Genomic DNA, 27,140 nt, shown 5'->3' on the forward strand with positions numbered 1-27,140 from the left:
AGGAGGGGTTGAAGACCCAACAAGGATGTGCTGCAGAATAGAAATGCCGGGAGGCAGAACAGGCCGAGTGGCGTGTTCAAATCCCAGGGTGACAGCTGGGACGAAGGAGACAGGCAGAAGCCTGGAAACAAGCTAAAGCAAGGACTTTTGGGGGTCTGGGGCCTTCTGATCATTCTCATGGTGGCAGAAACCAAACCAGCCTGGCCGGCCTGGGTCCTGCAGGTCAGCAGGTGCATCTGCCTGTGGGGAGCTGAGTATGGGGGGATGTCACTTCTCTGGCCTGCTCTCTGTGTCCCTATTTATGCACCATTTCTGGCTCAGAGGAGCTGCCAGACTGTTCAGTCCTGGGGCCAGCAGGGATGTGCCCGGTGCCTGCCCTCAGCCACCAGAATCCTCGCTGGGGAGGGCCTGCAAAAGTACAATATTTCGAACTGTGTGGGATTGGATTGCAAGTTGGAGTCTTCCAAAACTAGGCTTTTGTTGGCTCCCAAACCTGGTCTGCTAGCTTCCTCAGATACGACTCAGATAAAGGCAACAGGGCCAGCTAACTGCAACCCCAAAAAATCGGTTCACATCTAGCTTACGAGTGACAATCGGTCCTTTAGGGAGTCTACCACTATGGCCTTTATATAGGATTTTAAATACTGACTTAAATTCCCAAAAGGGAATATCTACAGACACTTCTCATTTCTACAGACCTGAATACAATTTAATACTAATATTAAAGGAGTCTTCACATCTAGGCATGACACGCTAATCCTATAGGAGCCTGCCCCTGGACACCCCTGAGCATTGCATTTTGAATCTGTTGCTTAGTTTGTAAATGACTTCCCAGACTTGAGTTTCCGTATATCTAGGGGTTGAAATGTCTGTCCGACCCAGTGGACAGATTTGTGCTGGATCTCAAGCTCCTGGAGGTCACAGCTCGTCCTTCTCCTCTACTTTGCACACTCCTGAATCTGCACAATATACATAAATCCCCAATGACTGTGGCTCAGCCCAGGCTGGCTCCTGGGAATCACACAGAAATATCCTGGTTCCTTAGCATGAGTGCGGCTGTCAGGTCTGGCTTTCTGGCACAGAAAGCTATAGACAGCAACCGTATTTTAGCCCACAATAAGTTCTTTTTGAACCTTCAACATCCTAGTCTTTTATGTTCTGGAGTCAAGCACACACGTGAGATACAGAGATGTTTGCCAGAGGGAAGAGGCCCACTCACTTGAACCACCGGGTAGGATATCTCTCCCACCTCAACCACAACAAAAATCTCAAGGGTCCTCGTGGTGGGTCAAACTCAGTCTCCACATACAGTCACCGGTCCACTACGATGTCCGCTTTGTAGGTGTATGTACCCAGTCCTTTACGATGGATACAGCATTAGCCCTGAATATACACCTCAGAGTGGATGGAGTACACAAAATCGAGTTAATGTGTGTCTGCAGGAAAAGCCTCTGCACGCACCCTTCCATGAAGGGCTGTCAACCTTTCTCTGCCCCCGGAGCTGAGAAGCTGATCCAGCTCAGACCAGCTTGCCCCTCTGCGGCTCCCATGTCCTGTTGACAAGGATGACAGAAAACAAACAGATGTTTGTTCATTCAACTAGAGCCAAATTCGTGAGGCTGCCAAGAGCTCGCTTGCCTCCCAATCTGACGAGGCTCCTTTGCAGCCTGACGAAGGAGACTGTAACATGCTTACACCCACAGCCACCCACAGCCTCGACGGCAATACCTGTTTCACAGAGCTCTGGCCCCACGTTGGGGTGGTGGGCTTGGGTGAGAAGAAACTAACACACAAGGGGAGCAAAGCACGATGCTCTCGGGGCTCTCGGAAGAAAGCTGTGAGGCGGAGAGGCCACCCCATCCCCAGGCTCTCTGTGCTCGGGGGACCGTGTGAAACACACAACCCTCCTGCACCAGGAGGGCAGACGACCTCTACCCCCACCTTCGAGAACTCTCGGGCTGTTCCATCCGCACAGTCAAATGGCTTTCACGCAACCCCTCTTTCCCACGCACCTGCTTTGTTCCATTCATGAAAGTTCCCTAAAATGCTCGGGCAGCATCTGGGACCCCAACTCTCTCTTTTAAGGTAATCTCTTCAGTGACGGCCCCTCCTGCCTTAACTAGTGCAGGCTTCCCTCCTGCGCTTGCTTGGCTTCATCTCCAGCTGCCTACACCCTCATCAGGACGCACCATGCTGGGCTCCCCAGCGTTCCCATCAGCCTGGCTCTGGCCGGACTCACAACATTTCTGAACAATGAGCAGACGCAACAAGGAGGCATGCCAGGAGCCAGAGCACAGCAAGCACAGGGGTGGAGACGTGCAAAGATAGGAGTGTCCAGGAAAACTCGGTCCTTCTGTTGGGAAGCCAAGGCAATGGCGCTGAGGGTGGGAAATGCAGCAGAGGACAGAGGTGGGGGCACGAGGTGCCTCAGGTCAGAACCTGGGTCCTGGTCCAACCTGCCCAGCAGCTAGAGCACAATGCCTGGGATGTGCTAACAGTAGGTACTCGATACATGTTTACTGAATTGAATCGAAGGGCATTCCACTGTTTGAGTGTGCTTTCCCAAAATGCATGGGGTGTCAGGTGGACGATGCGTTGGTGGAGGGCTGAGATGGAGAGCTCTGTTCAAGGCTCATTGCAACGGCGCTGACAAATAGCCCAGCCCAGGATGGAAACCTTTCCCTCATCTACCCGAAGGGTCAAGCGTGCATGTGCTAACCCAACGGGAAGGTGCTTGACTTCATCTGACCTTTTCTCCCATGAATCCTGCCTCTAGTTGGAGACACGGGACTAGAATCTGTCCCTGTCTGCCTAAAGCTACACATTGTGTGTGAATAATCATGTATTTATGAGCATCCAAACTATCCTGGTGAAAGCAATGGCCTGGCAGGGACACCTGCTCCGTTTGGCACAGGAAGATCTCCAGGAAGAAAGGACCTACAGCCTTGGAACAGAATGCAAGAGTCCAGCCAGCAGCCTCCGTTCCACCCCCTGGCCGGGGCTACACGGGCCCACTCGGCACAGCCCTCACTGTCCGGGCGTGGCCAGCACCGCCCGCTCTCTGCCCGACCCCGGGCTCCCCCTGCATGGCTCGTCTGGGGTCGCTGGTGCACAGACCTCTCTCCCACGAGGTTGGGCTTGGGTTTCAGGGTGGTCCCTTAGTCATTCCAGTCCCCCCCTCCCCACTCACCTCTTGGCCCAGAGACTGCTATGCCAACACCTACCAAGGCCCTCTGTCTACTCATCCGCCACTAGATGCTCTCTGTGATGGCTGGTGTCTCTGACCAGGTGGGTCCTCCTTTCTTCGAGTAATAGAAGCACTCAGGGGGCACCTGGGTGGCTCAGATCGTTGGGCATCTGCCTTCGGCTCGGGTCATGATCCCGGGGTCCTGGGATCGAGTCCCGCATCGGGCTCCCTGCTCCTTGGGAGCCTGCTTCTCCCTCTGCCTCTCTCTCTCTCTCTGTGTCTCTCATGAATAAATAAATAAAATCTTTAAAAAAGAGAAAAGCAGCAGCGCACCCTCAGTGGTGGGCACGTGACCTGGACAAGGTCACTTCCGTACTCTTCCCTGTCCAGAGTGACAGCGCAGGTAGTGATGTGCTGGAAAATGCTTACCAATCAGCTCCCTAGCGGGGAGAAAAAGCCCTGATGTATAGCTTTGCCGGCTTCCACGGTGTAAAGACTCCCACTGTGGTTGATGTGAAGCCGTCAGTTTGTACACTGAACGCGTGGTTACGTAGCGTTTCTAACAGACACATGAGGTCTCCATAAATGGCCCCCAGAAGAGGCGTACTAGTAAAATGCAATCAACTATTTAGGGAGTGACAAGTTTTGAGTACTTATTACCTTTGTTTTATAATATGATCTACTGTAAGTTTGTGGTGGTTATGGTTCATAACTGACTTGGAAAATTTTAGCACCTGGCACTGGGGACTGTTGGCTCTACTGGTTATAGAGATGGGCTCGTGACTGGGATTGGGCCAGGCCCTGGAGCTGGCGGTGGGGGGCCCCTCTCCTCCTTGGTAGCAGAAGCGATTAGAAGGAGAGTCTGAAGCTTTGGGCAGCCATGCTGGGTGAAAAAAAACCCACCTGGAAAGAATCAGGGCCACCAGCACAGAGGAGCTAAGGGAGCTGAGTTGGCCAGCATCCCAGCTCCTGTGGCCGGTGGACGGACGCTGATACTAGCCCCCTCCCTGTAGTTTGGTACCGTGAGCTAGTAGAGTCCTGACAGGTGCTTTGGCTAGCTGGGCTTCAGCCCCACACAACTGGGAGTCCTGGCACACGTGTCTTCTGCCCCTCTCCTCACCCCAGGTTCCTGTTCTCTGAGGTCTGGCTGACGTCATTCCCTTTCTAGAGCCTTCCCCAACTAGTCCAGACTAGAGTAACGGAAATCCTACAATACTCCGGTCTCTCCCATATTACTTAGGAATGAGTAACATGGTCTTCTGTTCCCTCCTATGTGTTAAACTAGCTTAGTAGTCAGTAGACAGGTTTGGGCTCATTCAATAATTATGACTTAGAAACAGTGAAATGCAACAAGTCCATCTGGGTCTTCCAATCACCCACACCTGCAGGTGACATAAACATATCTTCAGGGTCAAGCAGGGTGCTCCATGTGCACAGTGGCTCACTCCAGGCCTGGGACGGTCCCCTGACTTAGCCACATGACTGTCACAGAGAGGGCTACTGCTCTGCGTCAGGAGGGGCCTAGCCGCTGGTCCCACGGGGATGACCCCCAGTCAAACATCACTGCCCCCGGGGAGTTCACATTCCCAACAACAATAAGGTAAGTCAAGACAGAGCCGAGTGCCGGGAAATCCCAGGGAAGGGAGTGACTCATCTTTCCAGGATCTGAGGGAAAGAGCCAGCATGGGCTTCACAAACGGCAGGACCGAGACAGAGCTGCTGGATGAAGACTTCAGGTCCTTCCTAAGTCACACATTAACCTGTGTGACTGCGTACCTGCCCAGCGCCTTTGCGGGAAGGCATCTCCTGATTCTTTGAATGTGGCATTCCCCTCTTTTGTTCCAAGAAAATCACCCTAAGCATCACACACATTATTTTGGTGCAAATGACATGAAAGATTGCTTTCCACTTGCACATCTCAGCCAGGAACTGTCCCATCCAGTCAAACCTTGGCCGAAATGATTATGAGAACAGCGTGAAAATGACCTCCCCGTGCAATATCAGCCAGACATATTCACCCTCGAAACAAAAATCTTGCATTAAAAAAAATTCCCGTTGCGGGCGCCTGGGTGGCTCAGTTGGTTAAGCGACTGCCTTCGGCTCAGGTCATGATCCTGGAGTCCCGGGATCGAGTCCCGCATCGGGCTCCCTGCTGAGCAGGGGGTCTGCTTCTCCCTCTGCCCTCTTCCCTCTTGTGCTCTCTGTCTCTCATTCTCTCTCTCTCAAATAAATAAAATCTTAAAAAAAAAAAAAATTCCCGTTGAATTTACCCAACTCCTTTATTTCCACTGAGAAAGGACCACTAGCTGAAGCAGTGCTCATGAAGGCCGTGTTTACAAAACCCAGGACGATTAGCCGTGGTGTTTGTGCAGAGGACGCTCAAACTAAATTGTCACGGTAGAGTGTCTGTCAAAAGATACACCCTTTGAAGTGAAAAGTGGCGAACTCATACGACAAAAGGCAGGTTAAGTAGAAAATTAATGTCTTGTCCTTGGCCTAGGATCACCCACAAGGAGCAGACGGTGAACATCAGCTCATTTCTTAGTTCTGGAGACAGGTTTAGGCCTGGGCGTCTGCACTTAGACCCAAGTGACGAAGATTAATTTGTCGGTCTGCCTGGGGTTGTCGTGATTCTAAACCCCACAGCCTGGGCACCCTGCCAATTGGAGGCAAACTTGAAAGGCTGGTCACCCTCAAGACCTTCGGGGCATATAGGACCCACGGGGGCGGAGGTGGGGGGGGAGGCAGATGGGGGAAGCCTTCCTCTCCCTGTACCCATCATCTCGCTGCCAGGAGCTATTATCAGGCAAAGCAGTCACCAAAGTAGGCCTCCTTTTTAAGGATGTTCTTCCCTCTGCCCATCTAAGTGATGCCACGACAGCCTCCCCCTCCTTTAGCGGGAAAACACGCTTGTACCTCCATCATCTCTTCATCTAGTCCAAGCTTACTTTCTCTGGACAGGTCCCTGTATTCTTTTGTTAAACTCTGAGGCCTACCTCATTAGAAAGCCTTCAACACTCTCTCCTCAGCACCCAGGCCTGGGCAGGTACCCTGCAGCCCTGTTTACTGGGTAAACGTTCCTGACTCAGGTTCTTAACGTTGGAAGGGATTCGAAAGCCATCTGAACAAGTCCTCCATGCACACAGGTGGCTTGAAGAACGCCCTGCAACACACTCTCCTACCCCCACGAGGAAAGCTCTCCCAGTCTCCTCGGAGTTCACAGGATGGGCTCAGCATTTCCCGCACTGCCTGGCTGTCTTTGACCACGTTGTGGGGGGCCTTCTCCACATGCCGACTCCTTCCTTCCTAGGCTGTGGGCCACATCTAGTTCCTCCTCCAAGCAGTGTCCTGCAAGAAATGACAGCTATGGCGTCTCCCAGGCAGGTCTCCCCAGCCACAGTGTGTCCCCTCCCACGTTCCTCCACCACCCCAACCATGTCCTCCTCCTCCCCCATTCCAGGTTACCAGAGCTCCTTATAGGATACATTCAACACCATCTGGCCCACGCCTGCTGATTAAGTGCGTCCTAACAGCAAGAATGCCTTCACCCTACATTTTTATGGCGTGTATAATTCTCTTTCCCTCTTGTACAAGTGGGAAAACAAAGGCCCAGTCACCAAGGGGATTAGGCCAGCGCACAGGAAGCCAGGACGCACGGTGCCCAACGCAGCTTCCTTCCGGGAACACCAGAGCAGGTCACCTCCCACCACGTCGTCCCATGGCCCCAGACACAATACATGCAAATAAATCTACCCAAAAACGGCTGCACAGGGACTGTGAAGGCAGCCTGAGAATGGGAGAGAAGACTCACTTGACTCAATGCTTTCCCCAGGATGGCCTCCATACACAGCGACAGATAGGGGCCTCATATGTATTTTATAACATTATGATAAAACACCGAGGCATTTCTAGGATCTTTTTTCTTCAAAACAAAGGGTGAGGGAATACTTTTAATTCCTTTCTGAAGACCTGGGATAAAGCCCGAGAAGGGATGCCTCAAACTGTTTGAAAATGCCTCACCTCCCATCTGGACCCAAGTTCAACTGAAGTAGAGGAAACTAGGGGATTTGCCATTCGCCTTCCCTTTGCTTTGGAATTCGTGTCTATGAAGCCTGTTTCTCCCTTGCCTCAAGCTCTGTGTTACTTTAAATTCTATCTCCAGTAGGCTGGCACCGAAACCCGTAGGCTCAGGCAGTTGGTTTTCAAATGTTTTATGATTATTTAAGTAAAAGAAAGTAAGTATGCACCATTAGCACATGCAAATTATGTTTTATATAATTCATAAAATACTTTAAGTACCTTTTAGCTTATCCATGTATAATGATAAAGGAAACATAAATTAGAAACATAAATTGCTATCTATACCCTAATGGCTTGTCTTGTTTACCTCCTGGGAAATACCCACCCCACTTTGGAGACCACACACCATCATCTTATGAAGTTACGAGACACCAAAGTCAAACTTATAACCTAATTTGAAAGCCGTAACTTAAGTCAGAAGTGAAATTTAATGCTTGCAAAAACAAATGGGAACCTTGGCTGAGGATTAATTTATTTATAAACCACATCAACAGCTAAGACGCCTTGCTCAAAGATAAGCATCTGCTCATAAAATTCAGTATCACATGTGTATTACTAAATTTGCTGTTTCTTTACTACCCCTATTGTAAATTTGCTCCCTACGTAAAATATAGTGATTTCTTGTACAAAGGATCATATTCAGATATAATTATGTGTAACATATATATATCCCTCATTATGCGTAAAACATTTATGCACACACACATACCCAAACATATATTTAAGATACAGAAACGACGTTACTCAAGTTAAACACGGCATCCTCTAACACAGTGACATTACTCTTAAAAACTTTTTAAAAGTCCAGTGTCGCCTATCAAACTCCATTTACCATATCAGTTACGTAAGATAAGACCATTTGGATATTCGATGTGCTTCCAATCACCAAAATTATCAACCAGATAGCCGCAGTATTTCTTGAGGAATTGAGCTGATAACATGCGGCTGTGGTCAGATCTCAACCCCAATACTTTTTCCCCCTAAATAAACAAAATGGTGCAGGTACAAAGAGCTAATTTTCTAACAAGCTTTGTGTGGGAAAGGTCAGCTAAGTAAAAGCCCAATTCTAAATGAAATGGTTGCTGCTATGCGGAGTGTAGCACTGATCAGAGGAAGAGAAGACATTGTACCTGAACGAAGCTGGGCAGACACCGTCCTCGATACTTGAGAAAACAAAAGCCAGGCACATGGGAGCCAGAACAGACTGCCTCCCTGAGATTACTTCATTTGCTATGACTTCTTTATGCAAGGCAAATAGAAGGAAGAGAAGATTGGTTGCCCCCTTTATGGCCAGAGAGGTGGTTACTAAGACAGACCTAAGTATTGCTTCATGTGTAAGCAATTCCCTTTCCCTGACACTTCTGAGACCTTTCTCCAGGTTTGAAGGACCGTTTAATTCTATTTTTCCCAGGCAGATGGCTTTGGTGGTTAGCCAAAGCAGTTCTGGACTTGAATAGTGTACTTAAAGTGATAAAAATAAACACCAGTTGGAAATACAAGACAGACAGGATGAAAGAAAAGTGCAAGCCCGTCTCCATTCATTGGAAGAGCCGCACACCAATCATGGCTGGACCTGAGTGGGACTGCCCCCTCCCTGTGAGCTTGTCACTATCCTCCTCGTCCCGTGCTCCCCGTTACCAGCCCCACTTCACTCATTGGAGGTCCCTGACTTTAAGGGGTAGGAAGAGGGATTCCTTGGATTGGTCCATGAATGAGAGCAAGGCAGTCTATCTGCATCATCTGTTTCCTATGCTACCAATAAATCAAGCCCGGGTGGGTAAGCAGAAGCCAGGCGAGGGGGAGGAGGGTGGAAAAAACCCAGGGTCCACACATATTGGCACCCCAGTCTCCTTCCACCAGGAAGCTCAAAGTAAAGCCCAACTGGAAAGAGACTTAGAAAAGGAAAGTGAACTGGTTTTCCCGGGATGCTGTAACAAAGTATCCCAAACTGGGGTGCTTAAAACCCACAATAGTCTCCCAGTTCTGGAGGCCAGAAGCCAGAGATCATGGTATAGGCAGGTTGGTTTCCCCTGAGGCTGCCAGGTAGAATCTGCCAGGCAGAATCTGCTCCAGACTCTCCTACCTCGGGTCTTCTCCCCATATCTTCACATCGTTTTGCTCTGTGCACATCTGTCACTGTGACCCAATTTCCCCTTTTATAAGGACAGTCCTAGTGGATTAGCACCCACCCCACTGACCGCATCTTAATTCGATGATCTTCAAAGACCCTGCTTCTAAATCAAACCACATTGACAGGCACTGGGGGTTAGGACTACACTGCTTTCGGACACAGCTCTACTCATAACCTGAGTATGTGGCTCTGGGGTCATGCTTCCCTCACTACTGTACTTGCAATGGGGTTCCTTATGCCTTATGCAGGTCTGAAAAGCAGGAAAGCAGGGCCCGAATATCGTCACCCCGGGGCCCAGGACTCCCGCCAGACCCGGCCTTTATTGCAAAGGGCTCCCTTAATATCTTCCCCCTCTACTCCCTGCCATAAGCCCTTCTCTATTTAGTTCTTTTGGGTGTTTGGGTTTTCATTCTGTTTTTCTTTCTTTCACTTTATAAGACACACTCGTATGAAATATAAGATATTCAGAAAATATAAAGGCAATTTAAAAAAAGTCATCTCTAATTATAATTCCTAAAAATGGCACTTCGATAAATTGATTTCCAGTCTATATTTGTAAGGTTGGTATTATATTGTACAGCTTGGCATCATGCTATTTTTACTTCATATGATCCTTAGGGTGTAACATGGTTCAAAGAAATAATGACCCAGCTGGGTATCTTTCTATAAAAGATTATGTGTGAACAGATTTTTCAAAAGGAACAAATTAACAATTTCTCAAAGCACATTTTGAACAATGCCGCTCAGAGCAAGACAAAAATAAATCCTGACGTAAACTGATATTCACAGGGCTTGGAATCCCCGAGCATGAATACTTGGAGTTCGTCTAGGGTACCGGGGGCTTCGAGCCCATCCTGGCCCCCAACGCACACCTGTCCTCCTGTCCTCCCGGCCCAGTGAGGCTGCTGTGGCCTCATCCATTTGGGCTCCAGTCTGTGGACACAGGACGGTCTTGACATTTGGTAGGTTCCTCTCCTTTCGATGTCTGACAGCCTGAATAAACCAGCTTACCCCCTTGGTGGTGCTAATTATGCTTTTTCCTCAGGCTAGACCACCTTTCCCCTTCTTGCCAGGACATCGCAAAGCCTCCTCCTTCCGTAACCCCTGGCCTGTGACATTGTTTCAGTAGAACATGGATCCTTTCAGAGGATGGACTGTCCCTTCCTCTATGTTCCCTGCATACCTCTATCCTAGCTTTTATCTCGTGCTCCACAATGGCTTGGATCCCACATCTTTCCCATGAAACTGGATCCCTCTGAGGGCAGTCACTGGGTCCCCTTCATTCCTCCTGGGGATGTGTCGGGCCCCCAGAACGAACTCCAATGCATGTGTGTAGAAGAGCACTTAGCCAAGCAGTGACAGGTGTCTGGCTGGGTCACCTGGGACCAAGACAGTGAATTCACATGCCCGGGGTTGATCCTAGCAGATGTTTGCTGGACATTAGCCATGGGTGTTAAAATAAAAACCCTTATCATGTACTATCTTTGTTTCAAAATAGAAAAAACGCATTTGGGGACCTCAACTCTTCTAATTACTAACTGTATGTATGACCTTAGACTGGTCATCTGACCTCTCTGAGCCTCAGTTAATTAAGCCACAAAACGGGGGATTGCCTGCTCAGAGTGATTATGGGCTTAAACCATGTAATGGATACAGAAGGTTTAGCAGATGCCTAATACATAATCAACACCACAGACCGCAGTGATTGCGATGATTAGAAATGAAAATAACTTCCTATTATGATTGCATTTCTCTTTTCCCTTTCTCCATAGCCCTGGGGAATGTTACTTACTACAGTCACGGGGCGGGGGGGGCATTTGGCCTCAGCCCAGGAGCCAGGCTCCCCAACCCCCAAGCCACGCCAGGTAGCGCTGCAGAGAGGTTCTGCACTTAGACTTCCTGGATTTAATCACAGACCCTCCACCTCCCGTGTTACCCTGGGCAAACAGCTGATCCTCTCTGCCCTGCACATGGTGGGTGCTCTATACTTGTTGGAAAAAATGCCAGAAAAGAAAAAAAAGCTACTTAGTGTAGGATCTCTGTTGCTTGATCCTTCTCCTCTCGTGGATCCAGTCTTGGATTATGTTGTTATCGCCTGGGTTGACAAGGAGGTATAGTCCTTAGAAATAGAAATTAGGACAACAAAGGTGCTCTTTGCCCATTCCTTTTGAAAGCACTCGCTAAACATCCCTGCGGACATTATGACATGTCCTGGGTCAGGCCATCAGAGGGTGACTCCAGGCGAAGCCTGCAGCGTTTGCTTGTTAAAGCTGGGGGTGTGACCAACACACTTCAAATGACAGTGAGGAGAGGAAGGGGTTCCAGTAGAGAAATTCGGGTGCCCCCTGCTCTGTTCAGGGAGCTAGGCTTTGCCCTTGGGTTAGAATGCTAATCCCCATGGCAAGGCACTTACCATGAGTCTTCAAAACCCCTTCACTCTGACTCTTCATCAAAGCCACCAGCTGATCACACAGCTGTAGTGAGGGAGAGAGCACCAACTTTAGGCTTTTCTGCTTATGCTGACCTCTATAGTCAGTTATCTGTACCCTCCGGGGAGGTGCTCACCACCTGGGACCTGCTAAGGATGCAGCGGAAGACCTTTGATGACGACACCCAGATTTCAGGCCGTGGCTCCCAGCAGAGGTGTCGGCAGGTCCTACTTGGACCCACATGTCAGCAGGAGCCAAAACTGCATGAGCAGGGTCAGGACAAGGGACTTTGGGAATATCTAACAAAGACCCTTGCTGACGTCCTGGAGGAGAAACTATTGTGGCAAGTGAAGGAGTCAAACTTATCCACGACTGAAGAGAGTGAAAAATCAGTTTGGATTGAAATGAGAAAGGCAGCCCTGCCGTTAATCAGGCTGGGAAGAGAGACACGGATCCAGCCTGCTGCCAAGGTAATAGGAGGCAACGTTTCTCCCAAGGTCATGTTGGAAAAGGTTACAACGACCCCTTTTCTGATGGATCACTCTCCTACCAATGACACATGCTGGCTGCGTGAAGAATCTGCTTTGTCTCAGGAGGATGGAGCTGCCTCCCTATCTCCATGGTCTTCAACTTCACCCGTGTCCTGGGAATTCAATGCCTTGGGATGCACAGTTCCTTAGGTATCTCGTAGCTTCCATCCTGTCTCCATGCACATCCTCTTGTTGAGGCTGTTCTGACAAGTTACTGAGCCTGGATCCTTCCAGAGAGGATCATAGACCGACCTCTGCGAAGCTCACCATACTGCTGAGCCCCATTTCTCAGGTCACTGTGACTTATATATCCTAGAGTCCATTGCAAGTATGTATCATTATTACAGCAGGAAAACTAACATCTGTTTCAAGGTAGGACACATGGGTGGTGTTGTAGGTGGTGATCAAGAGCTGCCTTCTCTCTTCATGCTCAACTACTGCCTACTACTAATAAAGTGACCAATAATCAAGTCAGGGGGAGCAAACCAGGCATGTGGAAGACAGGAGGAAACGTCTTCCCAAGTGCAAAGACAAAACATCTAAACCCATTATTAGAAAAATCTTGGAAACTTGGACAATTCCACTCCATTCCCTTTATTGAAATGTAGTTCGTGTTTTGAAGTTACCTACCCAAGTAGTTAACTGCCCTAATGGGAAAAAAGAAGAGGCAGCTGTAAGCAGGAAGGCGGGACATTTTCTTTTGCATCTTGGCACTCCAAATGCCAACTGACCCCTGGCCACCATGCAGCCTTGTCCCTGGAGCTGTGCATCAGACAGACATTGAAATCCATGAGTATCACAACCCGTAGGAATTAAATGGGGTGGCTCAACCACACACAACTAGTTAGCAGCGGCAGGGAATTTGGCAGCAAAGCACCAGGGCCTGAGGGGGGCGGGGGGGGAGGGGGAGGGGTGTCTCCATTTTGTTTCTTGTTACCAGCAGTCCTTTCCTTGCTGGGTCATTAAGGTCATCTGTAGTCCTCCCTGACCCCCCCCACCCCCTTTTAAAAACTCTGCCACTAATAAGTTCTTTTCATCTTTCTGTTTTTATTGGTGGTTGTTTTTTTTTTTTTTTTTTTTTCTTTTTAGCCTGCGGTGTCAGAGGGGAAGAAAAACAAGCCAGCCAGTCTTGGCCACCTTTCCCTAGATAGTAAAAGGCATGTCCTGTGCAAAGGAAAGGTAATTCAATTCTACTCCTTGCCGGGCTTCATGTCCCTTTCTTCCCGCTCCTCCCCTTGCTGAAGCTGGCTCCGCCCTCCCTGTCCTCACTCAGCGGTCCTCCTGGCTTAGCCTTTCCTGTCTCCTAATCTAAGCCAAAGTAAAATAAAACAATCATCCCAAACCCAGCCATCCAGATTAAATATGCTTTGAAATTGTTATGCATGATGTTGGTCCTGGCCTCCAGAATGAAATGCTCTGTGCTGTGCGTCTTTCTAATAACAGAGCTGTCTTGGCTGCATTTTGTCTCTACGTGTCATTCACATCGGTGTGGCCTTTTGCACGCAGGCTTCACCACACCAGGGCTGCTGACTATTTTGGATTTACCTGGTACAACACCAAGCTCTTAAGAAACATGTAAAGAGAAAGGGATGATGACAGAGCTCTATTAGTAAAAAGTGAATGAGGCGGGGGCGGGGGGAGAAGGGGTGCGGGGTCTGAGTCTCTGGGAAACAACTTATTCTGCCTTTTTTCTTAAAATATCAGTGGCTGCTGATTTTCTAAGCTTTAGAGCGATTCATACACCAGAAGACACAATTAAACCCCATGAACAGTTTTTGTCTCAAGTTGGAGAGAAGAAGAGGAGGGAGAAGGGGACAGAAGGAGCCTGACCGTCTCTCACTCCAAGTTGCCGAGGAGCCCACGACCTGTAGCCCGTGACCATCAATGGCTAGCAGTCTGTCTGTTACGTGTTCTCTGCTGTCATCATGTAGCACACAGGTCATAAGGAAATCTACCAACTACAGAGAGCACGTGAAAGGAGAAAGAGGAGAGTAGCTTTGCTGTGTAGCACGTGCTAGGGTACCAGGGATGGGGACTCTGGGAAAAGGATGTACGGGACTCGCTACAATGAGGTGCCCCCTTGCCGAGCCCAGGCTGCATCACCCTCCCCTTCTGCCACCTGCTCTTTTCCCAGGAGCCAGGACCGCTCCTTGACTTCTCTATCCACATGGCTGTAAAATGGCTCTGTGTCTGCTCAGCCGATAGCCCGTGGACCCTCTGCTCGGGGCCATAGGCACAGAACACCGCGGATGTAACTGATGGAGCTGCCACGGACGGATGTGCCACCAGGCTTTTCCGTGAGGCTGCCCATCCTTCCATGCCCCCTGTGCGGGGAAATGCCGGCGGTCTTGGATGCTTAGTTCTCGAGTTTCGTTTGGAATTATTCTAAAATAACTTAATCAGTTTGTGATGGATAAAAATCCATTTTGCTTTCTGACTTTGTTACCCATCTTAATTTCCAACAGAAACAAGTAGGCTAAAGCACACTCAGAAGAATTTGACATTATCCTGCCATAACCTTGGTAGGTCTTCACTACCTACTACAAGCAAAATATAGTACTCTTAGGAACTCACATCCCGAATTCTACCTCTTACTTCTTGACTCCAAATGAGAAACCCAATTCTGAACCACCTGCTTGAAACTTGGTTAGGGGGTATGACAGAGCAAACAGACATGATTTCAAATTGTAAACTGACAGATATTGGAATCTCATAGGGGTGTGCGAATCATATAAATACGGGTTTCAATGAAAAGTGCAATCAGCATTGCTTTGTTAAATTTAAATTTTGTTTAAGTAGACACCTATTGCTAGAGTATGAAAAGACATTCAAAATCGAAAGGTATGAGACGCCTGGGTGGCTCGGTCGGTTAAGCGTCTGCCTTTGGCTCAGGGCATGATCCCAGAGTGCTGGGATCGAGTCCGGCATGGGGCCCCTTGCTCAGTGGGGCGCCTGTTTCTCTCTTTGCCTGCCACTCCCCCAGCTTGTGCTCGCTCATTCTCTGGCAGATAAATAAATAAAATCTTTTTTAAAAAATCGAAAGGTAAATCTCAGACAATCATCACTTTCCCTTGCTTATGCCAACTCTTCCCTCTTCAAACAGCTACAATTCAGGCTCAGGCCACCTCCTACTGCCTCTGTCCTGCTCTGACAATTGTCCCTTTTCCAGATGCCTAAGCACCACAGACCGATGTGAGAGTAAAAGGTATACAAAGAAACTTGCATTACGTACTATTGCACTGAATGATACTGTACGTAATATGCCATAGACACGTGGATGAAAGATTTTTTTTTAAGTTACAACTTGCCTTTATGATCTTAAGAATATTTTCAAGATGTATTTGTGTAAAACACACTAACATAAGATATGGTGGGTCTAGTACTGTATGATACCATATCAGAAATAGTATTAAAACATACTTGCAAGTTCTGAGTTGGTGAAAGAAATCATGAGTAAGGATGTTTCTATCATTTCTTTTCTCACAAGTTCGCATTTTGAGGTTTAAAAAATAACTGATTGGATCAGTGGTAATCCATTTGGATAATTGTAGGCAGCTTGTATTGTTGTGATTCAAATTCAAATTTGATTGCTTCATTTAAAGGGTTTCAGAAAGATACCAATAATTTTGGACTCTTGGCATAATCTAACGGAGCTGAGATTTTTAAATTGCTTGATTTGGAAGAGCTCATACTGTTAAATATATTCACACCCACATATATAATTGGTAATGATATACTGCATTCTCTACTGTTGAGAATAGGTACAAATTTAAGGTCAATCAACAACAAAACTCATCTCTAGACATAGTCAATATTCTGATTTATCCCCTTTCATTTCAATTTTAAAATTCAGGCCAGTGGAATTAGTCATGTTTAAAATAGTCTAGTATAGGTCGCCTGGGTGGCTCAGTTGGTTAAGTGACTGCCTTCGGCTCAGGTCATGATCCCAGGGTCCTGGGATCGAGCCCCACATTGGGCTCTCTGCTCAGCCGGAAGCCTGCTTCTTCCTCTCCCACTCCCCCTGCTTGTGTTCCCTCTCATGCTATCTCTCTCTCTGTCAATTAAATAAAAATAAATAAAATCTTTAAAAAATAAATAAATAAATAGTATAATCAAACACACACACACACACAAACACACAAATCCATGTACATAAAACTGGAGAAATCTAAAGAAGGCTGGTGGATTGTGTCAGTGTTGGTTTTCTTGTTGGGACGTTATACTGGAGTGATGCAAGAGGTTCCCTCCCACAGGGGACAACTGGCCAAAGGCTATATGGGAGCTCTCTGTGTTACTTCTTACGATCCCCCGCACATCTACAATTATCTCAAAATAAAAAGTTAAAGAAAAGATGCAAGAAAGAGAACAATATATTATATTGTCATTTCGTTTTTAAAAATATGAGTATGTGTTGTGTATCTGGACATATACACAGAGACTCACCTGCATTCATGTCCACACATAAGAGCCATACATACATACATATGTATATGCTATTTCCGTGAGGGTAACTAAGAAATCATTCACACTGATTGTTTGTGAGGAGGAAAACTACAAAAACAGAGACGGAACGCCCATTTACTTTCTACAGGATACCTTTCCGTGCCTGTTGAACTGAATTACGTGCTACTGACATTACTCTTTCAGAAAATAATTTTGTTCAGAGTGAGGACAAAACAGCCACTTCAGACCTGAAACCAGCGAAAAGAAAAGAACAAAAAGTGCAAGGCCAGGGAGCCCCTCGAGGCCCTACTGCTGACCCCCGCATCCGTGAGGGTGCAAATAGAGAATACGCAAAAACTCTTACGGCTGGAGACGCAGTAGGAAAGTCTGCAGTTGATCTTCCTGAAGAGCTGCTTGTTAATTGGCCAGAGAAGGAGAGTGAAGAGCTGAATGGTGTTTATTATTAGCCCCGAGGCGATAAACACGTAACAGAAGACGAGATGGCACAGGAACTGAGACTTCAGCAACCCGATGAGGTCCATGGCGTGTGGTTGCTTTTATTCAAATACTCGCAGGAGAATACTTCCAGAGGGGAAAAAGGCCCGGCACTCGGGAAAGGGTCTAGAATACAAACCAATGATACATGTTACAAAAATCATCTGTGCTTTTAAAGAGTCAGGAAAAAAAAAAACAGGGGCGCCTGGGTGGCTCAGTTGGTTAAGCGACTGCCTTTGGCTTAGGTCATGATCCTGGAGTCCCGGGATCGAGTCCTGCATTGGGCTCCTTGCTCAGCAGGGAGCCTGCTTCTCCCTCTGACCCTCCTCCCTCTCATGCTCTCTCTCTATCATTCTCTCTCTCTCTCAATAATAAATAAATAAAAATCTTTAAAAAAAAAAAAAGGGCACCTGGGTGGCTCAGTTGGTTAAGCGACTGCTTTCGGCTCAGGTCATGATCCTGGAGTCCCTGGATCGAGTCCTGCATCGGGCTCCCTGCTCGGCAGGGAGCCTGCTTCTCCCTCTGACCTTCCCCCCTCTCATGTGCTCTCTCTCTCTCATTCTCTCTGTCTCAAATAAATAAATAAAATCTTAAAAAAAAAAAAAGAAAGAAAGAAAAAACAGCTCTTAAAAAGATGCTCTGAGGATCAAACACCTTGAACATGAGTTGATTTATTTGTATTCAGGATTTACATAGTGCTTGCTTACATCAGGCACAGTGTCAACCCTTTAAAATGAATAGTTCCTTTAATTGTCCTAACTCCCTGCAAGGTTATTACTGCTATTACAGAGGAGGGAACCGAGATCCTGAGAGGTCAAGCCTCTTGGCCAGGGTTCCATAGCTTCTATGGCTCAGAGGTGGCCAAGGTGGCTCGAGCCCTCCTGCTCAGCCACGGAGCCAGCTCCCATCTCTGGGGCTCCCAGCAGTGGCTGTGTTTCTGGGCCTTCCCTCCTGCTGCCATCTCTGCCTGAGCGCCCCCCTCCCCTCTCCACTTCTCATCCTCCAGATCCTGCTCCGACCACGTCTCTTCTTCTGGCAAGCCTGGCCTGCATGAGATCAGGGAGTTCCCTGGTGTGGGCTCTCCCTCGCCAAGCACATGTACGAGCGTGCCAAGCAGTACCCTCTGCTGGGACTCGTCCCATTTTGCCTTCCTCCACTGCACTGTCACCTCTCCTGAGGTCACAATTACCTTGAAAATTGTCATTTTCTCCCCAACCATTGGAACAGTCATTGGAGCTTAATTTGAAATAGATATATTTGTGGAACACTTTAATGAAGGTGGACAAGGGATGGACTTTGAGATATCAGCAAACACAAATAACCAATGAGGAAGGCAAGAGAAACATCCCTATCACACCCCTGACACACACACACACACACACACATTCTAAAATCAGAAAGAAACTCAAAACATGCATAGCAACCAACTCACAGCCTGGTAGTCAGTCTGCAACCCCAAAATGGCATAATGATATGACTTTACAGTGTGGCAAATAAAGCCTTGGAGGAAAAGTGTAAAGGCAGGAGGTTCGAATACACTGATGGGAAAATAAATAAAGCTGAGGCCATCATGCACAGCAGACTGGTGCTCCTGGAAGCAAAATCTCACTGCAAACTTCCCCAGAAAGAGCTCAAACTTTAGGATGAACTCTTTACGATAATAGCTGGGAGACCCTAGACTTCATTACACTCTTTATTAATAACACCAAAGAATCTATATAATAGTTTCACATCTACTATACCATTTTAAGCCTCACATGAATCTAATGAGATGAGTATTACTATTTCCCATTTTTCAGAATAAGAAACTGAGATGACTCATAAGTTGGGTAATTTGCCTACGGTTGTCACAGCCCATAACTAATCATAGGTCTCAGTGTTACTCCTAAGTTCTTTCTTGTGCACACCTGCTTGGGCTGCTTTGCTCCTGGAGTGTGAGCTGGGGGGGGGGGGGGGGCGTTCTCTTGGGTTGTGCAGAGCAGCCCAGAGATGACCCCAAAGGCAAAAACTAGTGCCGCCTTCAGTGAAGTTCAGAATCACAAGCTATGCTCAGAGTGGGGAGTGGGACTTGTTTCTGGCCACCCAGATTGGTTTTGAGGATAGTCTTGGGCAGGAGGACAGATATAAGGTGCGTTCCTCCAGAACGTTTACACTTGCTTAGACAATCTGGAAGGTACACAGTACTCCCACATGGTTTCCATACATTTCTGATAGGGGGGAAATGAAAAGTACCCTTAGGCCTGCCTCCTCTGGAGTCAGCTGAGACACCCCACTCTCGCAGAAGCCCTGCTCTCTGGCACAAACCCAGGACTCTGCAGAGACCCATGCACCACATTTCTGACCTTTCTCGGCGGCATTTCCCACAGACATCTCCAGGTTGTCAAACTCCTTAAGACACACCCGGTTCTAACATAGTCCGGCTCTCTGTAATGAGGAGGCATTAAGCTGGCAGCCCACTCTCCATGCACTTGACTTTTAGGAGCCACATACAGAGGAGTGATGTACATTGGTTTACAGTTTGGCAGCAGTTATAGGATGATGTTGAATATTCATGTGCTTTATTCACTGTCCCTAGATTAGCCACTAAAAGCTTCCGTATAATCTGGCCGGGAGAAAGATGATTCTTCCCTAGGATTCTGGGCTCTAGTATTTGTGGAGCGTTTGGCAAGTCCTTTGCTATGCAGACTTAACACTAAGAAAAGGAAGTCAACTGACATTGGAAATGCAGGGGATGAAATGATGCCTTCCTCAGTTCCTAGTTAGTAGCAGGGTGTCACAGAGAAAATGTAAGATTTTTTTCCTTGTAAAAGACAAAAGACCACCATGCCCCTGAGTAAAACCCTTACTAATACTGCACAGAGCGGGGGTCTAACACAATACTGGCGATGGTTAAGGAGAACCACAGGCAGGTGGGCTTTGGGTGGTTTGGTTCTGCCCACACTTCCTCAAATTCCCTTCCTAGATTGGTGTGGTGGCTGAGTGTGGGTTCAGTTGTCTGGGTTTGAAGTTCTGCTGTACCTCCTATTGGTCATGTATCTTCAGGTAAAATAACTCTTCTGATTCTCAGTTTCTCTATCTATAAAGAGGGATCAAGATTCCATGGAGGCAGTTTGCTTGGGTGGCTCAGTCAGTTAAGCGTCTGCCTTTGGCTCAAGTCATGATTCCAGGGTCCTAGGATTGAGTCCTGAGTCGGGCTCCCTGCTCAGCAGGATGTCTGCTTCTCCCTGTCCCACTCCCCCTGCTTGTGTTCCCTCTCTCGCTGTGTCTCTCTCTGTCAAATAAATAAATTAAAATCTTAAAAAAAAAAAAAAAAGGATTCCAAGGAGGCTATTGTTTTTCTTTTTTTTCTTTTCTTTTTTTTTTTTTTAAAGATTTTATTTATTTATTTGAGACAGAGAGAATGAGAGAGAGAGCACAGGAGAGGGGGGAGGGTCAGAGGCAGAAGCAGGCTCCCTGCCGAGCAGGGAGCCCGATGCGGGACTCGATCCAGGGACTCCAGGATCATGACCTGAGCCGAAAGCAGTCGCTTAACCAACTGAGCCACCCAGGCGCTCTGTTTCTCTTTTTTTTTAACTTAAACTGATTCTCAAATGTATAGGCAAGAACAAAATAAAAGACCAGTCAAGGAATCGCTTGAAGAACAAGGGTATGCAGTGCCGTGAGTTTCTTAAGCAATTTTACTGACTTAGTTTAGGACTGATTAGTAAAAGAGACACGAGGCTAAATTATTTAAGGAGGTGTCTAGTGGGTGAATATGTGTTGTGTGTCTTAAGTTTATTCCAGATGGAAGTCTGGGGGACCACCCTACCCATATTGAATACAGAAGAGCTTTTTCTGGAATGTGGCAATCAGCCAATTTAGTGCCATACTGCGGAAAGATGGTATAAAGATTTTTCCAGTGGTTAAAGCAGGTAGAGTGAAAAATATTTTAAAATATTTTGCCTCTTTCCCTCTCAGATTGGTGACTACCTAGAATGTTAGGGGAGAACCTTTCCAGTAAATTCACTTCAGTTGTTTATGTGAAGCAAGGAAATGACAAAGAATTTTATTTTCCAGACGATGAGAGCAGTAATTTATGGAGTTTATAAATCAACAAATAACCATGAGGCTGTTGCCCTGTCTTATTTCTGTAAACAGAGATATTTCTTATCATCAAGGGCAATAGTGAAGAACCCATGTGCCTGAAAACCCCAAAGTGATATTGCCCGTTATCTGTTTCGGGTTCTTGCAAAATGAAGAGTCCGAAGTGTCCTTCCCCGACACTCACCCTAGGGTCCTGAGCGCTGGCTCCGGGCACGTGAGGTGCAGACTTCAAGCCCAACCCTACCGGGCACTCCCTTGCAACAGGTGTACACAGTGAAACCCGGCTGCAAGTGACCAACACAGGTCATGTTGGAGGAGGGGACAGAGGGAAGAAGTGACGTGATCGGGGCTGACAAGCTGGCTGTGGGTGAGAACAGAAAGCGGCGGGGGGGGGGGGCTTGCCAGATATTGAAGCTCAGGCCAATCACAGTCCAGTGAGCGAGGGTGACATACAGGAGGAATTGCTGACACATGAAGGCATTTCAAAGATAGAGCATAGAGAATAGGAAAAAAAGCCAGGAAACCAATCTGTATACATTATTTGAACTTTTCAGAAGGTCGAGTCTGACCTATGAGCTTAATGTACATCACCTGAAAATTTCTGAACCGGCGTTTTAAATATAGACGAGAAGCTCCTGTCCCCGGGACTCGTAATAGGTTCAAGGAGAAGAGGTTACTCCAAATTACCTTTACTTCCCAGCTACTGATGTTTAGTAGATTTTGAATTTAACTCATCATTTGACAAAGCCTCTGGCAGTTCTTGAGGGCATGTTGTTGCCCATGAGTCTATGTTAAATTGGTTCCCAGCTGCTTGATTGGAGGAGGCTTCTTATTCAATGTATCCTTATGTATCCTCCTTATGTATCACTGGGACCTAAAAAGGTCATTCATACAAGGATGGGAGAGACCTAGGGGTTATGCACAGGGGATGTTGAATGACCATGAACCACTTGTATAACGGAGGCATTAAACCAGTGAGTAAAGGCCTTGGAAGAATATTAGAATATACTGAGTGAAAACTGCTAACAAAGAAGCATGATTCAGGTTTGTAAAATAATAATGTGTATATTTATATCATTCACATCTCCATCTATTTCTATATTCATGGCCATCTATTAATAGTGGCTAATTTCTGACAGAAGAATTATGGTGGTTTCTTTTTTCTCCTCTGCTTTATTATTCTTTTCGCTAATGAGAATGAGACCTTCCCCTTCCCAGGCAGAGAGGCGGATGGACCCATTCCCGGACTGCCTTTCGGTTTGGTGTGGTCAGATGAAGGAGCACAGGTGGTGCACGAGGTGAGAAACCGCAGGCGGCTGATGGAGAACAAGTACGCTGCTCGCAGACTTGAGGAGAAAGGACGGGAGTGTTGGCACCCCCTGGCAGGGTAGCACAGAGGTGATAATCCAGCCCATGAGCCACAGACAAGGGTAATTCTGCAACGTGGGGGCCACCATGCATCCAAGCACCAGTGCTCAGGAGGGCCAATATAACACAGCCGTTAGAGACCTGGAAAGGCTAAGGGGACCTTTGGAGTCGGCAGCTCTGGCTAGAAATCCAGGCTCAGCCACTTGACAGCTATGGAAGTCACTTCCTTGTCTGTGAAATCGGAGCAGTACCTTCAACACAAGGTTACTGTGAGGATCAAGGATAATCAAGCATCTGAAACCCTTAGCAGATTGCCTGGAACACAGGGAGTGCCCAAATAAGGGGAGAATTTTTCTATGGTTGCAGGAAAATAAGGAGGCAAAGGGGAGCAGCTAAGATATATTACTTTGGCATTTCTGGGAAAGCAGTGAGATATAAATCGACTTCGTTTTTCTTCTCACTCCATATCTAGAGCCTGACATTTTCTTTAATTTACCTTCAAGCGTGTTAAAACATTTCCTCCCCCGACTGTTTTAATTCTAACCTCTCCTTTTCCATGAGTGACTCAGAAGTGGGAACCGATGCGTTCACCAAAGCTCACATACTCTTTACCTTCTTAACTCTGGAACAATCTTTCCAGGCGTGGGGATGAAGACGTGGACCTCAGAATAGGAGAACTTGCAAGCCAGCAGGATGCTCTCGGCTGCACTGTGTTCCCCACACGGCACTTCTAGCCTGGAAGTGAGAGGACATCGAGGAGCTGCCGAGCAGCCGTGCACACAGCAGCCTAGCCCGGCTCCCAGGGACTCCCGAAGCGAGTTCTGTATGGTCAAGCAGATGGCACCATATGCTGCCCAGCCTCCACCAGTGGAAACATAAGCAAATAAAGAAAGCTCGGAATGTCCCCACGAGAGAATTCAAACTGCATCCTCTTCTAAATAGACACAGACAGCTTCAATGTAAAGCATTCAATTAGGCAACAAAAAGGAGAACCTTAGTTAAGACTTACATATTCTGCCTTAGTCAATATTCTGAAACTATGAAATAAGCATGAACTTCAGTTACACTCAGGAAGAGAGAAAGGGGATTAGCGCTTTCGCCAGCTTGTTTCTATAAAGGTCTGGCTTGTTTGTTACATTTACATTACAGCACTGAACCAGGTCAGGGTTTTAGAAGAAGCAGAACTTTCTACCAAAGAGATCAGTCCAAGTGAATTGCTAAAATAATACCCATGACCAATTTAGTATCATCACTGAAATCAAAACAACCCCTTATTTAGGCTCTTTTAACTCCAAACACCGCAGAACAGGTCACAGAACAGAGGAGAGAGAAAAGAAATGTAATACTAAGCAAACAAACCAAAACCTATTTTTTACATTCCAAACTAAAATAATAATACTCCATGCTGAAAGAGATGAGGTCATGTGGGACTCCTAGCCTCAGTGTGAGAACAACCACTTGGGCTTTTTAGAACGACCTTAAACATCTTCACACCACTCAATCTAGTAACGCAGCTTCTGAGAAAACTCTCTTAAGGACAAAATTAACTTTTAGAAAAATTCTCTCTGCACAAAGATATTCAGCAAGCATTATTTATAAGCACCTAAAATTAGAAACTGCTTACATTTCCGACATTAGGAAACAATAAAGTGAATTATGGGAAACCCACACGATTGAGTAAGTATCACTATAATAGGTTTGTAGTAAAATGAAATATATTTTCAATATGATATTACAAGAAAAAGGACCCCAAATCAAAATAATCACAACTTTAAAATCAAGTATAGAAAAAGTACTAGAAGCAAAGAAAGCCTTAGGAAAACACTAACAGCAGTTGTCTTTATATACACCCCCACACACACACACACCCCCCACACACCCCCACACACACCCCCACACACACTTAGACAAGTCAGCCAACCTGGAGCCTGGGCTTGGCCTGACTACTGTTTCAGCATCTTCTTCCTTAGGAAGAAATTGAGTAAGTAAGCTCTAAAATCTTTTGCAAATCGAACAGTCTCTGGTTCTAATACAGAAAACTGACGCCCTAACACACCAGAGTTTCCTGTTATTTCAATGGGGTCTCCTCAATAGTGATTAAGGGGATCCAACTCCTTCTCTCTTCCTCAGCTCGCATGGACAGAGGGGGCTCTCAAAGGGGCGCGGTTAACCAGATGAAAAGAAAAGGAAAACTACAGGGATTGGCAGAGAGCAGCACGGACCAAGCTACCGTGGGGCTAGCTGGTGAATCTGTCTCTGGACCAATATTTTCAGTCGGCAGGGCAGAGAATGCCTGGGGCCAGTGGTGGCCCCAGAGGAGAGGGACATGGATGCAGTCCCAGGGGAAATAAGTGAGGTGTGTTCTGCTCTTGGAACAGTCAGAGTCTGCCTTCTCTGTGAGGTTGAATGGATTTAGCAGAGATCTCCAAGAGGGCAGCAACTAACTTGTGGAAGCCTGAGGCAGCCACTTAGCACTTAGTCCTGACAAACAAGGATAAATTTAGTTTTTGGATTCCCGAGAGTTAGACTGGCCCAAGGCCCAAAACAAAACAGGAGAGAAAGTGTTCTAAACCGAATTTAACTGTCTCTGGGACCATCTCTAACTAAAATAGCCCTCAATTAAAAAATCATCCTCATCTAATGGTTCGGCAGAAGCCTATTAAAATCAGCTTATGTTAAAATTTGATGGACCAGTCCTCTGCCCAATATCCCTGTACCATACACGATGTCCATTAAAACAAACCAAGCTCCGAAGAAGTCATAAATCATACTCAACGCTGTCCTTACATCCTCTGATAAATAACCCCAAGCCTCTCTCTCTGAAGTCTAATTTTAGGATGATAAAAACTGACGTCTATAGAAAATCGAGGCTTCTAAGTTTATATTTCCTAGTTGGTTCTGAGTAGCTTATAGGAGAAAAAGACATTCTGAAGAGCTTTTCTGTCTAATCCAAGGAGACTAAGACTCAGAGGCAAACACCGATGGATAACCTAGGTAACGTTTTCTGTCTGGAGGAAAGAACAGAGATGGAAAGAAATTAAGTTAGATACTCTCTAAGGCCTTTTGGAGACGTATCAAGTCCAAGCCGAAAACGTCCAGAGTTCAACAGGAGATTTTCCGAGTAGTAACCAGAGCAGCGGGATCCCCACACGAATGTTTCACACACATTATGTCATGCCCTGTCACAAAAGCCCACCATGCGAGGTACTGTTACCCCCACCTTACGGATGAGGAAACGGGGTTCGACTAGGGAGCACGCAAAGGTGAAAGAGTGAGTAAATGTCTGAAAGCCAGGCTCGTGCTCTGCCCACTATCATGCTGTTGTTGACACAGGAAGCCCGAGGTGGCCAGACCTCACATGAACTTGGGCCTTCAGAGCACCGTGCCGTATTTCAATTCACGGTCCCATTTCTGACACTGGGGTGACCCTGAGCCGTGAGCGACCGCCCTGCCAGTCGGTCCCACACAGCGTCAGTCACACCTTCCTTCCAGAGCAATGTCTGCCGTTTCTAAACCCCGACCCTGCTCTCCCATGGTCATGGGGTGCGGGGGGCTCTCGCCTCACAGCGTGCGTGGTCTCCGGGAGCCACCTGCCTGGGGGGGGCCTTCCCAACCGCCAAGAGTGTGTGAACTCTTTTGCTAGGTACTCCGTGGAAAATGCGTCGTGTTAAATGATGTTCAATTTCTGGAAGTTTCCCAAAAGTCCAGTATCACGAAACCGAAAACTGACACGAAATGAGGACAACGAATCTTCCAAACGGGGAAGCACCGACAGTCCCGCTTTAAATAAGAAGATTCCAATTAATAAGGAAAACTTTTCAGAGAGAGAAGGGAAGCAGGACGGATGTTTGAATGGAAATTGTTGGCTCTTCAATGGTGGCCGTCAGTCAGTGCCACACCTGTGAGGGGGGACACGTGTGGAAATACGTGGAAGCCGAGGACCACGCGGGCAGTTACCCCCTCAGGTCTCTCCAAGTGGGGAAATGGCCCGGGACCAGCTCTGGGCCTCCAGAAGCAGGCGTGAGGCAGATGCAACACTGGCTGGCACCGAAAAAACAAAAAAGGAGAGCTTTATTCAGTATATAAACCACCTCCCACTCTAGTCCTACCGTCACCAAGGCAACGTGGTCAGGCCTGCGGTCTTCCGGTGCCCACTTCTCCCTTCCCACGCGGGCCGTGACAAGCCGAGCAGCCAAGCCCGCCAAGGATAGCTCCGCGGGCAGACACTGGGTTCAAATCCCCACTTACTGACTGTGTGACCTTGGGCTTCTCATCTCGGCCTCAGTTTCTGTGACTGTGTAATGGAGGTAATAATCCCCTCCTTCCAGGAATGGTGTGATGCTTACCTGCACGAACGTACAGAAAGCGCCCAGCTCAGGCCCGCACGAAGGAGC

At 47.3% G+C, this 27,140-nt stretch overlaps 1 protein-coding gene across 5 annotated transcripts in view; it reads right to left on the minus strand.

Annotated features, from left to right (window-relative positions):
- LOC118001936 (1-acyl-sn-glycerol-3-phosphate acyltransferase delta) overlaps positions 1–27,140 on the minus strand; it is a 119,530-nt gene that overhangs the window by 66,941 nt on the left and 25,449 nt on the right. For 2 of the 5 annotated variants that reach the window (XM_034992124.1, XM_034992123.1), the window contains exon 2: positions 17,165–17,421. In XM_034992124.1, coding sequence (XP_034848015.1) covers positions 17,165–17,342 — 178 coding nt within the window. In that variant the 5' untranslated portion in view covers positions 17,343–17,421. Of the gene's footprint in view, positions 1–6,369; positions 6,536–8,397; positions 10,818–17,164; positions 17,422–23,358; positions 24,155–27,140 lie in introns of those variants that run through there. The other 3 variants (XM_034992125.1, XM_034992126.1, XM_034992127.1) reach the window with 3 other exon arrangements.

Source organism: Mirounga leonina, unplaced genomic scaffold (genome assembly GCF_011800145.1).
Source record: "Mirounga leonina isolate KUSES-001 unplaced genomic scaffold, KU_Mleo_1.0 Mir_55, whole genome shotgun sequence".
Lineage (NCBI taxonomy): Eukaryota > Metazoa > Chordata > Mammalia > Carnivora > Phocidae > Mirounga > Mirounga leonina.